General features: G+C 42.0%; 1 protein-coding gene across 1 annotated transcript in view; it reads right to left on the bottom strand.

The window, feature by feature from the left end:
- The window catches only part of LOC143297194 (uncharacterized), a 124,174-nt gene extending 117,123 nt beyond the window's left edge, over positions 1-7,051 (bottom strand). Inside the window, exon 1 of the mRNA XM_076609398.1 lies at positions 6,254-7,051. Coding sequence (XP_076465513.1) covers positions 6,254-6,368 — 115 coding nt within the window. The 5' untranslated portion in view covers positions 6,369-7,051. The remainder of the gene's footprint in view (positions 1-6,253) is intronic.
- Positions 7,052-15,517: the final 8,466 nt, after the last annotated feature.

The following is a 15,517-nucleotide window of genomic DNA, read 5'->3' as shown; positions in this document are numbered from 1 at the left end:
GGGGACTGTTCGCTAACTCGTTTTGATATATACAGCGGTCACACACAAAAAAAGTGAAGGGCCACTACAGAACTTGCACCCTTTTCTTCTTGGGAGCATGGTGAAGTGAAGCTGAATTTCCGACAAACAGCAGACGTATGCAGCCAACGTATCGAACACCACCCATAACTTAGAGGTATTTTCTTGCAAGTGCATCGTATTTCAGTTTTCAAAGAACAAATACAGCTGCCGGGAAAAAAGTTTGTAAATTTAAGGCTGAAACATCAATATTTCAAATGCATTTTCAAGCTGTTTAAACTGGACTCGTGACTAAAACAGCCGTTTGTGTGTTCAGTGAGATGGCACCATGTGGTGTATGACGTGAACATATTCTCGACACCCCCTCCGTCCCCCCTCCGCACCAACAAACTCGTGTGCACTGCTCAACAACGTAAAAGTTATAGCGATCCACTCTCAGCCTCAGGGCCCTGGGCTCGAGTCTCGGTCGCAGCGCCTAGTCGGTTAATTGAGAATGGATTTTTTTCCCGATCTTCCAGGTTACCTGACAGTGCTCACCTGCTAGTGCATGAACCCCTTTGGCATGCAGAATATCAAACATGTTCGTTTGTTAAAGATCCCGTAATCCATGCCAGAGTTCGGTGGGTTATGGGAACAACAACATACCCAGCAAGCACCGACCAAGCCTTGAAAACGGAATATGGTTGCCTAAATGGCAAGGACGAAACGATCGAATGAATGTAACAGCCCACTCGTACATGAATACAGGTGAACTTGGGAGTTGCAGCCCAAGAACGATGAAGAAGAAGAAGTTGGAAGAGGAGGAGGGAAAGGAACAAGGAGGAGGAGGAGAGGAAGAAGAAGAGGAAGAAGAAGAGGAAGAACAAGAACAAGAACAAGAAGAAGAACAAGAATTTGCAGTGTTTGGAACAACGTCGTACCTATACACAGTGAAAAGTGTAAAAGTTCTGCGCACGTTAGAGATCCTGCTAACCACGTTAGCATTAAATTTGGTGGGACATGGAGACAGTAGAATGCTCTGCAGGAATCGCCCCCCAATGAAAGTTGAACAAAACCGCCGCACTCCTGAGAAGCAACGAGACTGCCTGCAGAGCTGCTGTTCAAACCTGGTGGTTTACTACCAATCCCACCTCACTGGCCACCTGGGGGCTGGAACACGACCGAAAACACTTCCCTGAAAAAGAAACTGACTGTAAAGAAATAACAGTGAAAAGAAAGAAAACGATAAGCACTCTACACGTGTGATAAGCACTTGAATCTACGACAGGAATTATGGAACAGAAAAGCCAAACCTCATCTCTTTTGTACATGCACACTCACGGCACCCAAGATTTTTTTTTTTTTAAGTTGAAACTGGAAAAGCCCTTTCCAGGGAGAGAAGAAGAGCAACAGATACAGCTCTCTCTTTTCCAAACAAATACGTACAAGTACATGAGAACCGATTGGTGGGGAAAGGGGGGGGGGCGGGGGGCGGGAGGGAGAGACGGGGTTAAAAAGGGAATCTACACTGCACCACCTTAAGAGAAATGCAGCTGACCCAACTCCGTCTTTCTGGTCCATCAGTCAGTTATCCTCCAACACACAGAAAAGGATTTCTCTCTCTGATCCCCACCTCCTTCCCCCCACCCTCTCTCAACACCCCCACCCCACCCCAAGCCGTAAACATACTTTCTGAAAACAAACATCATGACAGTTTCACTTAACCATTGTTGATTGCTGAGACCTCTCGTCCCTGGTGGGCGAAGGGGGTCGACATCCGGCAAGTGATGTCCGCTTTCAACACCAAAAATCAACTGCTTCGTAAAAACACACCGAGCAGGTTCGTGACTGGCCGCACGAATGATAAAAAGAGAATAACAAGAAAGAAAAAAAAGAAAAGAAAGTATGAATTTGTGTGTGTGTGTGTGTGTGTGTGTGTGTGTGCTTGCGTTATTGTATGTGTAAGTGTATAATTTGACTAAATGTGTGTGTGAGGGAGGCGAGAAAATGACAGACAGAGAGAGCAAGAGACAGAGAGAAACAGAGGGGCAGACAAACAGGCTGACAGAAAGACAGACAGAAAGTCACAAACAACACTCCCACACACACCACACTCACATAGACCGACACACCAACGGGGGGTAGTGACATGAAATGCAAATGAACGCAGCAAAAACAAAGATTTCATGCAGACGTTTATGGGCGTCTCGTCTTTACGACCTTCGTCCAATAGTCTGCCTGTCAAACACTGGCCCTTCGTCACACGTTTTGAACGATTTCCAACCCTCACCCCCCTCACCCGCCCATATCTCTCCCATAAAGACCACTTAAGAGATCCGGGAATAAGTGAAGACGCGGTATCACAGCTTTTGTTTTTGTCCATCACGTAAACATAATTATCACATGACGAGTGTTTGCAGAAGGATTTTGATGTGTAGGGTTACTTATGTAAGTGCAAAAAGTGTGCACTCTCTCCATGCCTTTAGTCCTCTCCGACATCAAAAGGCGACCATATCTGCACTTTTTTATTTATTTATTTTTTTTTTTTTTTTATCAACGATGGCAATGAAAAGAAAATACACACTCCTCTATCTCTTGCACCCCCTCCCCCCTCACATCCTTTTTCCCACACACATCTTTTCCAGACCCCCCCTCCCCACATCTCCTCCCGCTGTCCACCACGTCTGATCTGATAATCGTGTGATGCTCTGCTTGAAACTGGGTTCTCTCCCCGCCCCTTCCCTTCTCTATTATCGGAAGATCCTGGTTGTGTTCCTTTGGCCCTGTGTGACGTTGTGAAAGCTGCTTTCAGATACATGATATTCCGGACGTGCAGGGAATAGGGTTCGTTTGTTCGTCCTTCCCCCCACCCCTCAACATATGTCCCAATCTCTTCCCCCTCCCTTTCAACCCCACCACATACGTCCCAACCTCTCAACCCCCCACCATCTCAACCCCTCCACATACGTCCCAATCTCTCCCCCACCCCCTATCAACCCCTCCGCATACGTCCCAATCTCTCCCCACCCACTATCAACCCCTCCACATACGTCCCAACCTCTCAACCCCTCCTCTCAACCCCTCCACATACGTCCCAACCTCTCCCCCCACCCCTCTCAACCCCTCCACATACGTCCCAACCTCTCAACCCCTCCTATCAACCCCTCCACATATGTCCCAACCTCTCCCCCCCCTCTCAACCCCTCCACATATGTCCCAACCTCTCCCCCCCCTCTCAACCCCTCCACATACGTCCCAATCTCTACCCCCACCCACCCCCTCTCAACCCCTCCAATTACGTCCCAACCTCTCAACCCCTCCACACACGTCCCAAACTCTCAACCCCTCCACATACATCCCAACCTCTCAACCCCTCCACTTACAACCTCTCAACCCCTCCATATACATCCCAAACTCTCAACCCCTCCACTTATGTCCCAACCTCTCAACCCCTCCACTTACAACCTCTCAACCCCTCCACATACGTCCCAATCTCTCAACCCCTCCACACACGTCCCAACCTCTCAACCCCTCCACACACGTCCCAACCTTTCAACCCCTCCACACACGTCCCAACCTCTCAACCCTGTCCCAATCTCTCAACCCCTCCACTTACGTCCCAACCTCTCAACCCCTCCACATACGTCCCAACCTCTCAACCCCTCCACACACGTCCCAACCCCTCAACCCCTCCACTTACGTCCCAATCTCTCAACCCCTCCACACACGTCCCAACCTCTCAACCCCTCCACACACGTCCCAACCTCTCAACCCCTCCACTTACGTCCCAATCTCTCAACCCCTCCACACACGTCCCAACCTCTCAACCCCTCCACTTACGTCCCAATCTCTCAACCCCTCCACACACGTCCCAACCTCTCAACATACAACTGGAGCCGTGGGCACATGGTGTTGACCACAGTGTATAAGCCCCATGGATCTTTAACTTGTGAGATTCAGGACCAACGCCTCGACCACACCACCCTTCACCGAAAAGACCACAGCCACGAACAACTTGACCTTAAGAGCGAAATGCCAATAGATCGTTAAACTCGCCGCTAATGAACCGTGTGAGCAAGTCTTGGCCTTGAGGTCTGTTACACGGTAATGAGTGTTGCGCGTGACCAAGTCACGATTTGTAGCATGTTCTGTCCAGCAGTCTAGTTTATTTACGGTCACCAAGAATGGTAGCGTCACCAGAAATATTGTTTGTTAAATATTTTTACCATCATTTTATGCAAGTTCACTGTTTGCGATAATTGGGAAGAGACTGAGAGAGATAGGGAGAGACAGACGGACAGCCAGAGAGGGACAGAGCGACAGAGAAATTCCAAATGGTTTACACATTAATATGCCTACATAGGCCCTTATGAAGGGACATATATGTGAACCTTTTTCTTTTTTTCTTTTTTTTTAAACATCCCATTACAATGTAAGTAAATGTTAAAATACTTAATCAAACAAAAATATGAGTAAAACACCGCTACGGTTCAGTATGTAGACTAATAAATGTTGTCACGAAGCAACTACTTCCCTGAATTTGAAAGCTTTATATGGAAGTAGAGAAAATTTCCCAACAATTTCAGGAAATGTTGAAGACATTAGTAAGTTCAATTTAAAACAATGTTGGAGAAAGAGAGAGAGAGAGAGAGAGAGAGAGAGAGAGAGAGAGAGAGAGAATGGACAGAGCACGAAAAGTCAAAGTACCATTAAACAAACAACAAATAAAAAACATACCCACCGACTTCACACAAGATTTCATAACCTCCCCCACTCCTCAACTACCCACCCCTTCCCTCCCCTCCCCACTTTCAGCACCCAAAGCTCTACCTCTTTCTCTACGTGACCCCAGTGTGAAACTAGGTTGAAAACGTCAAAAGCAAGGAATACCAGACTTCAACCGGTGACTGGTGTCTATTGAAATCGTTGAACAATACAGCGCCGACACTCTTTGAAGACTGAAACTTCAACATGGGCGGGTAGAAACATTTAAGCGCTCCGAGCTTTCTTCTCATCTGCCCAACGTGTCTGAGTTGAAAAGATTCTTGCTACTGCAGCAGTCCGGCTGTTTGATGTTGGGAAACGAGATTAAAGAAGTTCTCCCTCTCTCTCTCTCTCTCTCTCACACAGAAGCGCGCGCGCGCGCACACACACACACACACACACACACAGAGGCGCGCACGTACGCACGCATGTGGGCACACACACACACACAGGACACGCACGAGCGCGTGTCCTTCACCTCACACCCTCTTGAGGTGAATAAAAATTGCTTGAAACAACCTGCGAGGGGAGCAAGAACGCAGTTATCTATTTGGAAGGAGAAGTGTAAGGGGAGAAGAAGGAAGTAGTGGAGAATTACAGAGCAGAAACACGGATATCGTCCCCCCCCCCTCCTCCCCCCTCCACACACACACAAACAAAAGCATGTACGAACGCGCGCACACACACACACACACTCTAGATCTCTCTCGATCACACACACACACACACACACACACACTAAAATTAATGATAAGGAACAGAGATGCGAGAACGAAAAAGGAGGAGGTGCAAAGGTGGACTCGAAGAGAACAAGGACTGAAAAAACGAAGGACAATAATTATGTTTTTGTTGTTATGCTAAAATCACGTGCAGTGTGACACTAGCACTGATTCAGTCAACACTGCCACGTGTGGTGAACAGTTCAGTGCGGCGTCCCCGGTATTGACTCTACACACACAACTAACGGACAAGAAGAAGATGAAATAGATGAAGAAGAAACAGAAGAAGAAACAAAAGAAGAAACAGAAGAAGAAACAGAAGCAGCAGCAGTAGAAGAAGTAGAAGCAGATGAAAAAGAACTAGAGAAAGAAGATGCAGTAGAAAAAAAAGGAGGAGAAGAAGAAGAAGAAGAAGAAGAAGAAAGAAACGACAACAACAACAATTACAACAACAAAAACAAGCTGAAGAAGATCTGCAGAACGACATCCAAACCTACTCTGTAGTAGTAACCCAGTCAGCAAATGAAACAAAACGGCATGGATAATCACAGCATTAAGAAAGAAAGAAAGAAAGCAACAACCACCACCATCCACAACAAAATATGCACCTCCCAACAGGAACTAACCCTGGGCCACCTACTCCGTAGTAGTTGTTACCCAGTCAACAAATGAAACACACGACATGGACAACCACAGCAATAATAACTAAATAAATAAAACCAACCGCACACACACACAAAAAGAAAACCATGCATATCCCAACAGGAACTCACCCTGGGCCGAAACCGTGTCCAGCGATGTGGCGGTGAGCAGAACCATCACCCCCACCACCACCACCACCATCTTCCCTGTCTTCAGTCTCAGTCCGAGCCTGGAACCCGGCCCCATCTTCAGAGCCGAACCAGAAGCTCCACTGCCGACCTAAACACCCACCACGCACAAGACTGACTGTTGATTTAAGTTTCTTGAGGTTCCATTCAGAAGAGAAACAAAAACAACAAAACACCACACCGTAAGTCACCTGAGATATGTTCTTCTTAGACTTCGTGCGTGTTTTTTTTGGTTTTTGTTGTTGTAAGACTCGTCGCACTACAATCCAAAACACATACACCTACCCTAGTTTGCTAAATCGATCCAACCGACAATTTCGTTTTTTCCCTTTGTGTAGTAAAACTTGCTCGCAATGTTCCAGCCACGAAAAATCATCAAGGAATACACAATATAAAATCAGTGACAAGTGTAATTATGCTTGAACAACTCGTCAATGACCGAAGGAATCTGTGCCAAGTAAGAGGGCTGGGTGATTAAATAATAATACATATGCAAAGACCGCTTCGCAGGTGAGAACCAAGGTAAACACAACTGGGAGCAAACTGCCAGAGAAGAACATGCACTGCACTTCACCGCAGCCTGTCGAAAATCTCAGTCCCGAGTTGTGACGGACTCTGTACGAGTTCCGTGTGCAGTGTGAGCGAAAGATGGGGCAGAACAAGGCTGACAGACAGAGGGGAGGGGATGGTGGAGGGGCAGCAGTGGGGTGGTGTGGTGGGACAGGTAAGAAGAAGAAAGCAGAGACGTCATTTTGACACGGCCAAGACGACTGCCATGCTGCGTGCGCTCTCTCTCAGTTCTCTCTCTCTCTCTCATACTGATCTCTCACCGTCTCTTGCTGCGTGCAACTGACTGGCTGTCGGGGGATTACAGGGAAGAAGGGGGTTACGGTGGAAGGGAATGGGGGGCGGGGGGGGGAGGTGGAAGGGGTTGTGAAGGTTGGAGGGTGACGGTGGCGGCGGTGGTAGTGATTGTTCGGACTTGGTCACGGTCGCTTTCTTCAGTGTGCTGTTGTGAGCTGGACAGTGTGTGTGTTTGTGCGTGCGTGCGCGCGCGCACGCGCGCGCGTGTGTGTTTTTGTTCGTGTGTGTGTGTTGCTGTTTTTGTTCGTGTGTGTGTGCGCGCGCGCTGCGTACACGTGACGTACGTGCGTGTGCATGTATGTGTTTTTGTGTGTGCATACGTGCGTGTGCGCGTGCCTGGTGTGTGCTCTCAGTGTGTGCAGCACTTGTGCGTATGTCTCGGAGAGGAAGATTCAAAAGGCGGTTTTCTAAAAATATATAATCATGGCTTATTCAACTCAGAATTTGCATTCTTTGTCCATTTCCTCTGTTTCTCCCCGTTGGTCAGGAAACGTGTTTGGACTGGAAGTTCATCGCTTTGACCATTCGGCCATTGCTCCACGGCCAGTCTGACAAAGTTTGAACGAACCTCGAATACCGTTTCCAGCTTTGAATATCCTCTAAGCTCTGCCTAGTATGACTCGAGGTGGAGACTTTATTTGCTTGCCGTTGTTTTGTCGTTTCGCTCTTTCAACATGCGTGTGTGTGCCGAGTCCGTACGTGCGTGCACGTGCATGCGTGCGTGTGGAGTCCCCGAGTCTGAATCTCATACACAGATCGGGCTTATTATCCTCCACCACCCACCCCCTTCCTCTGACAAGACATTAAGAGGTCGTCTGGGTGCTAGACATTAATTTGGATGAAAACAAAACCCGAGATCCTGTCTGCAGCATATGCTGCGTTCGCGTAAAAGAACCAACAACAACAGAAAGCTTGTCTCTGAAACAATTCTGAAGAAATAGATACTTTGATAGCAATAGAAATACATATGCAGAAAGATATATAAAATAGAAGAACAAGAGAGGCAAGGCCTTCAAGACTCACTTGTGATACACTTTAAAAAAAAATCTAATCGTTAAAATGTGTTCTGTATTTGTTATTATGAAGCTTCGGGTTAAAAAAAAAAAAGTCCTAACCACATTCGAACCCCGCGTGATCGGGTGAGAAGAAACTGTCTTACCCATTACACTATCGTGGCTCCTTAACTGACATGCTAAAATCTAATATTTGAACATACTTTTTTAAAGGGCGATAAATTAATTGCGGTATTCGCAGTGAGAACGCTGTTTAAATTATATCATTCTGGTGTATCTTGGGCATTCAAAAAATCTTTAAGGGCAATAATAAAAAAAAAATTTTAAAATTCTTTTTGAAGTCCGCGGTAAAAGAGACGTGGCTATCACCGAAATCACACTGCAACATTTAGCCGTTTTCTCTAGATCTAGATAGATGTACAAGTTTAGTTACACCCGCCGGGAATGTAGTACGACACGGTCGATTCAATTTCTCTTTTATGTTCATTCTAGTTTTATAGTTTTAAAGTTGATATGAAAATTTAGTATTTTGTTAAACTAGAGCCAAGTACAAGTACTTCTAAACGTCGTAAGAAGTGAAAAGGAATTCATTTTGAGAAAAGTCAAGACTGGAAATTTTTTCGTTTCATCAATTCAAGGGTATTAACTCGCATGGTTTACAATTTTAAACTGTGAATTCCGACTGATTCTGTGGATATTTTTATGGCAGTTTGGGGCATAATCCAGTAAGTGATGAGGCGTTCACAAATCTTTCCCTGAATATATATTTAACGGTCTCCTTCTCCAACTTTCCATCACATGTTATCGTGTACTGTCGATTGAATATAGGATTGAACGGGCAGGTCAACAACTTGAAACAAAATGGCGTCGTTCGCGTTCGCGAAGAATATGAGGATGCGCTTTGAATATGTACAAATGTGTGTACACAATTGATTTTTGCCCATGACCTTCAGGGCTCAGCCAACAGATCTATAAAGGCCACTCGTCGTATCGATTTTAGTATTTTCCGAAAAAGACCACTTGGGCGAATGAACAATAGTGAAAGCCCTGTACACTGAAAGTAAAACACATAAGCTTTTTATGTATTGAGTATGATTTCAAAATGTAATGTTTAAGATGAGAAAGATCAGTTTAAAGCAAATTAAGTCCCCTAGCATTAATTACAGATTAATTTCCCTTAAGTCCCCTAGCATCAATTACAGATTAATTTCCCTTTTTTACTAGCTGCACCAAAACGTTTGCAAAATAAATATAACTTCCATGCTTAGCAAAAGAAGTTCCTGTTTGAACAAAAAATGATAAAAATGACTGCTCTTGTTGTTGTGTCAGAATATCAGATCAAAGTGTCAAGTTTAGATAATACAAAAAATATAAATATAACAGTAAATGCAGTTTGCATATAATTTGGCTTCTTTTTTATAATTTTTTTTGTGCCCATCCCAGAGGTGCAATATTGTTTTAAACAAGATGACTGGAAAGAACTGAATCTTTCCTATTTTTATGCCTAATTTGGTGTCAACTGACAAAATATTTGCAGAGAAAATGCCAATGTTAAAGTTTACCACGGACACACAGACACACACAGACAGACACACAGACAACCGAACACCGGGTTAAAACATAGACTCACTTTGTTTACACAAGTGAGTCAAAAAAGGAAGGTGGCTCGGTACTGTGGCGCTGCGCCCTCCCCAAGGAGAAATGTGTCGTGACAAAAAGTAAAACTCAATACCGAAGAAAACAACATCCACTTCCCTGACGTGTGAGTGTGTTCCCGTCTCACCTTGCCTTGATCAGTCAAGGGAATTAACCATGAACACAAAACCAAGCCTCACGTGTAATGGTCAATCGAAGTTGTCTCCTCTCGGGGCTTCTTTGGTGTCAGTGAGTGGACCTAAAACGTCCCCAGCTGTCAGTTTCTCTCTCTTGTTTCTGAGAGGGACACGTCCTCATCCGACCTGTCTGTCTCTTAGCGATTCTCAAGATTGGATTTCGGCCCACAACACTCGTCCTTATAAAGGCGAAAGCGCCTGAAGTGATAAAACATCATTATCTGTTTGTGACAACACGTCATCATTTTCTGTACGGAGGTATATTCCTGGCATCGTTGAACTACCCTAAGAAGGCTCTGAAGTGACGAGACCTATTTCGTTTATCAGCTTATGGTTTGCCGGTAGCCAAAGAGCCAGTAAAGCCACGTTCACAAATTAATTAACTTTCTTGCCTGTCCACGAATAAGCTGGCTTTCGCTCACACACATACCGCATGTCCTCCCCCCCCCACCCCCGAATATATAAAAGTTTTCACACACACACACATGACTGTCATGGGGGCGTCACGTCGCACAGAAACCGACACCGAGGTGCACTTGACTGTGTGCTGTCAGTCGTCAGCCAGGATACTTACTGCTGCGTTGAGGTCTGTGCGGCCCGTGTTTGTTGACTCGCTGGTTCCACATCTTGGGTGTCTTCCCCTGCCTGGCTGGCTGGAGGGAGAGAAGGCAGTTATCAGAGATGCTAATTAAAATACCCACTGTGGGAAAATGATGTCAAGTTGAATCAAGGTATCATAAAAAAAAAGTCCAGATGGAAAGCAACATCCAACAAAAAACGAACCCAAACAGTAAGTTTTACACACACACACACACACACACACACACACACACACACACACACTGGACTGTTTTCCCCAAGTCCACATTACTTCACTGTAAATTTAGATTGACATTTTGTGCATGTGTGTGATTGTGCTTAATTGTATCTAAATCATACTTCATCGGGTAATCTGAAATAGCTTGTTACTGAGCTGTGAAGTTTATTTTATTTGCATGTAACTTGATTATCTGCAAAAATTGTTTGACACTGTTTGCGAATACATTGTCAGTTTGTATTTATATAATCTGTCAACTCGGTCAGCTAGGATAATATTGTTGTTTGTTGTTTGTTTGTTTTTTTATTGTTTTTTTTCCCTCAAAGGTCTATTATTTTAAATTGAGTTAAAACTGCTCTATAATCTTTATATTCCCAAATAATGTAACCATGTCGTTTACTTCTGACTTGTGGCCAACCAAGCAAGGACTCCGCATAGGTTATTTAAACATAAGCAATGCAACAAACAAGAACGATATCCCAACCATTCTTCCTAACACTGGAAATCCATTTCATATATTCTGTTTTGCTGAATCCCGACTCTCTTCTAACGTAACAGATGCTGATATGCACATGCCAGGGTACCGAATTATTCGCTCAGATCCCACGAAGCCCAAAACTACTGGTTTACTTTTGTATTTTGCTTCCACATTAAGATGTAAGAGATTAAACAGTCTTGAGGTTTAAGATGTTGAATCAGTTTGGGTAGATATTCAGATTAATGGTAATAATACTCTTATAGTAGGGTTTGTATACAGAAATCCATCAGAAAATGTAGAATGGGAAGACAGATTTAGTTCTGTAATGGATGAGGTGATAATATTAAATTATGAAACTATCATTCTAGGTGATTTCAATATTGATTTGCTTAAACCAAAACCAAAGTGGCACCATAATTACTCTATGCATGGCTTAGAACAATTAATTGACAGACCAACACGCATTACTGAAAACACAAATACCTTAATAAATCATTTACACAACCACAAAAAACACATTGTAGAGGTATGTGTTCCACCTTGTGGTAGTAGTGATCATTAATTTTCCCAGTCTGTCTCACGTGGTTTAAGAATTGTGTTAAAATTCCAAAGGTAGGACATAAAACTATATTATATAGGAGTTTTAAGAACTTTAAAAATTATGATTTTCTCTCGGATTTAGCAACTCATCTTTAGATTATGTATATCAGTTAAGAGATCCTGATGAAGCTGTCGAATTTTGGATAAATACATTCTCTTCTGTATATAACAAACATGCACCATTTATTAGAAAAAGAGTTAGACAAGAAACAAAACCACCATGGATAACAAAAGAAACTGACATTGAAATACATTATAGAGATTATTTGAAGATGTATGGATCAAATCAACAATATAAGAAACAAAGAAATAAACGCCATGAAACGTAAATCGAAATATAATTATTTTCAGAAAATGTTAGTCAATACAAAAGATCCTCGTCTAACTTGGAAAGCCATCAACAAGTTGAATAATAAACATGTGGCAAAAAGACAACAAAGCATCACTGATGTAACAGCAGATCAGTTAAATAATCATTTTGCAACCATTGCTGGAAAAATTATACCAAGCGATAGGACCAGTGAAAATGACCTCTGTATTCTAAAACAGTATATTGTCTCAAAGAAAATTCATGTTCCATTTAGTCTTCAACCAATGACTGTCTTGGATGTATGTCAAAGCCTATCACAACTAAAACAATCTGGCTAACGAGATTTGGATGGGTTAGATGGACAGATATTAAAGCTTTCTTCCCCTGTAATCGTAGATACTCTGACATATCTTTATAATTTGTGTATCGATAAGAAATGTTTTCCTTCTAAATTCAAGCAGGCTAGATTCATTCCACTGTACAAATCAGGTGATTCCTCTGATCAACTCGGTCAGCTAGGATAATATTGTTGTTTGTTGTTTGTTTTTTATTGTTTTTTTTCCCTCAAAGGTCTATTATTTTAAACTGAGTCAAAACTGCTCTATAATCTTTATATTCCCAAATAATGTAACCATGTCGTTTACTTCTGACTTGTGGCCAACCAAGCAAGGACTTCGCATAGGTTATTTAAACATAAGCAATGCAACAAACAAGAACGATATCGCAACCATTCTTCATAACACTGGAAATCCATTTCATATATTCTGTTTTGCTGAATCCCGACTCTCTTCTAACGTAACAGATAGTGATATGCACATGCCAGGGTACCGAATTACTCGCTCAGATCCCACTAAGCCCAAAACTACTGGTTTACTTTTCTATTTTGCTTCCACATTAAGATGTAAGAGATTAAACAGTCTTGAGGTTTAAGATGTAGAATCAGTTTGGGTAGATATTCAGATTAATGGTAATAATACTCTTATAGTTGGGTTTGTATACAGAAATCCATCAGAAAATGTAGAATGGGAAGACAGATTTAGTTCTGTAATGGATGAGGTGATAATATTAAATTATGAAACTATCATTCTAGGTGATTTCAATATAGATTTGCTTAAACCAAAACCAAAGTGGCACCATAATTACTCTATGCATGGCTTAGAACAATTAATTGACAGACCAACACGCATTACTGAAAACACAAATACCTTAATAAATCATTTACACAACCACAAAAAACACATTGTAGAGGTATGTGTTCCACCTTGTGGTAGTAGTGATCATTAATTTTCCCAGTCTGTCTCACGTGGTTTAAGAATTGTGTTAAAATTCCAAAGGTAGGACATAAAACTATATTATATAGGAGTTTTAAGAACTTTAAAAATTATGATTTTCTCTCGGATTTAGCAACTCATCTTTAGATTATGTATATCAGTTAAGAGATCCTGATGAAGCTGTCGAATTTTGGATAAATACATTCTCTTCTGTATATAACAAACATGCACCATTTATTAGAAAAAGAGTTAGACAAGAAACAAAACCACCATGGATAACAAAAGAAACTGACATTGAAATACATTATAGAGATTATTTGAAGATGTATGGATCAAATCAACAATATAAGAAACAAAGAAATAAAGTAAACGCCATGAAACGTAAATCGAAATATAATTATTTTCAGAAAATGTTAGTCAATACAAAAGATTCTCGTCTAATTTGGAAAGCCATCAACAAGTTGATTAATAAACATGTGGCAAAAAGACAACAAAGCATCACTGATGTAACAGCAGATCAGTTAAATAATCATTTTGCAACCATTGCTGAAAAAATTATACCAAGCGATAGGACCAGTGAAAATGACCTCTATATTCTAAAACAGTATATTTACTTAAAGAAAATTCATGTTCCATTTAGTCTTCAACCAATGACTGTCTTGGATGTATGTCAAAGCCTATCACAACTAAAACAATCTGGCAAACGAGATTTGGATGGGTTAGATGGACAGATATTAAAGCTTTCTTCCCCTGTAATCGTAGATACTCTGACATATCTTTATAATTTGTGTATCGATAAGAAATGTTTTCCTTCTAAATTCAAGCAGGCTAGATTCATTCCACTGTACAAATCAGGTGATTCCTCTGATACATCTAACTATAGGCCAATTTCTGTCTTGTCTGCTCTGTCTAAACCCATTGAAAAACATTTGCAAAAATGTTTATATTCTTTTCTCTTTGACAACGACCTAATCCATGAAGACCAGTCTGGTTTCCGTAAAAATCATTCTTGTAACTCAGCCCTCATACAACTCACTGACAGTCTTTTACATAACATAAATGAAAATAAATTCACAGGTCTCCTTTTCACAGACTTTGAAAAAGCTTTTGATGTAGTCAATCACTCCTTGTTGCTACGTAAATTAGAAGCTTATAAATTACCACCAGAGTATATTCACTTTATACAATCTTTTCTTTCTGACAGGAAGCAGTTAATAACAATAACTAATCAAACCTCAAATTTTACATCTATTAAACACGGAGTACCAAAGGGATCCATCTTAGGGACAATTTTATTCTCCACTTATGTTAATGACTTACCTTGTTATATGAAATGCAAATGTGAAATGTTTGCAGATGACATCCTTACATTCAAGCAAATCAGACGCCATTAAACTAACTAATGAACTCCAAGATGATATTCTGAAACTTAATGACTGGACACACTTGAATCACATGTCCTTGAATGCTCAGAAAAAGAAGTGCATGCATGTATGTGCACGACAAAAAAGACAAAAAATGAAACATAACTTCAAACCACTATTCCTAGGCGTCAATAAAATTGAAGAGGTAGATTCACATAAAATTCTGGGTGTCATTATTGATAAAGATCTATCTTGGACTGATCATACGAAGTACTTAAGTAAACGTCTCTCCTTCTGTGCACATATCCTGCCAGTAATCGATTATGCGTCAACTTTATGGGGCAGCTGTAGCCTATCAAACTTTAAGTTTATTTACCGTGTGTATAAAAGAGCACTGAAAATAGTATTGTTAAAACCGAACTCCCTGACCTCAATGGACTATAAACAACTTAATATATTATCTTTTCACAACAGGCTGTACTTAGCAAAGCTGTCTGCATACATAATGTTATGTGTGGCGCCAACAACATTGTCCATACTAATCGTAACAACAGAACTTACTCTACGTTGCGTTTCTGTCAGTTCAATTGGATACACTGGCTGGCCCAGGACGCAAGGCGTCGAACTGGCATGTAAAAATCTTTAGATCTACGCGTTT

This window comes from Babylonia areolata, chromosome 22 (assembly GCF_041734735.1).
Source record: "Babylonia areolata isolate BAREFJ2019XMU chromosome 22, ASM4173473v1, whole genome shotgun sequence".
Taxonomy (NCBI): Eukaryota; Metazoa; Mollusca; class Gastropoda; order Neogastropoda; family Buccinidae; genus Babylonia; species Babylonia areolata.
Note: the sequence above shows the minus strand (reverse complement) of the source record. Positions and strands in the feature narration are given on the sequence as shown.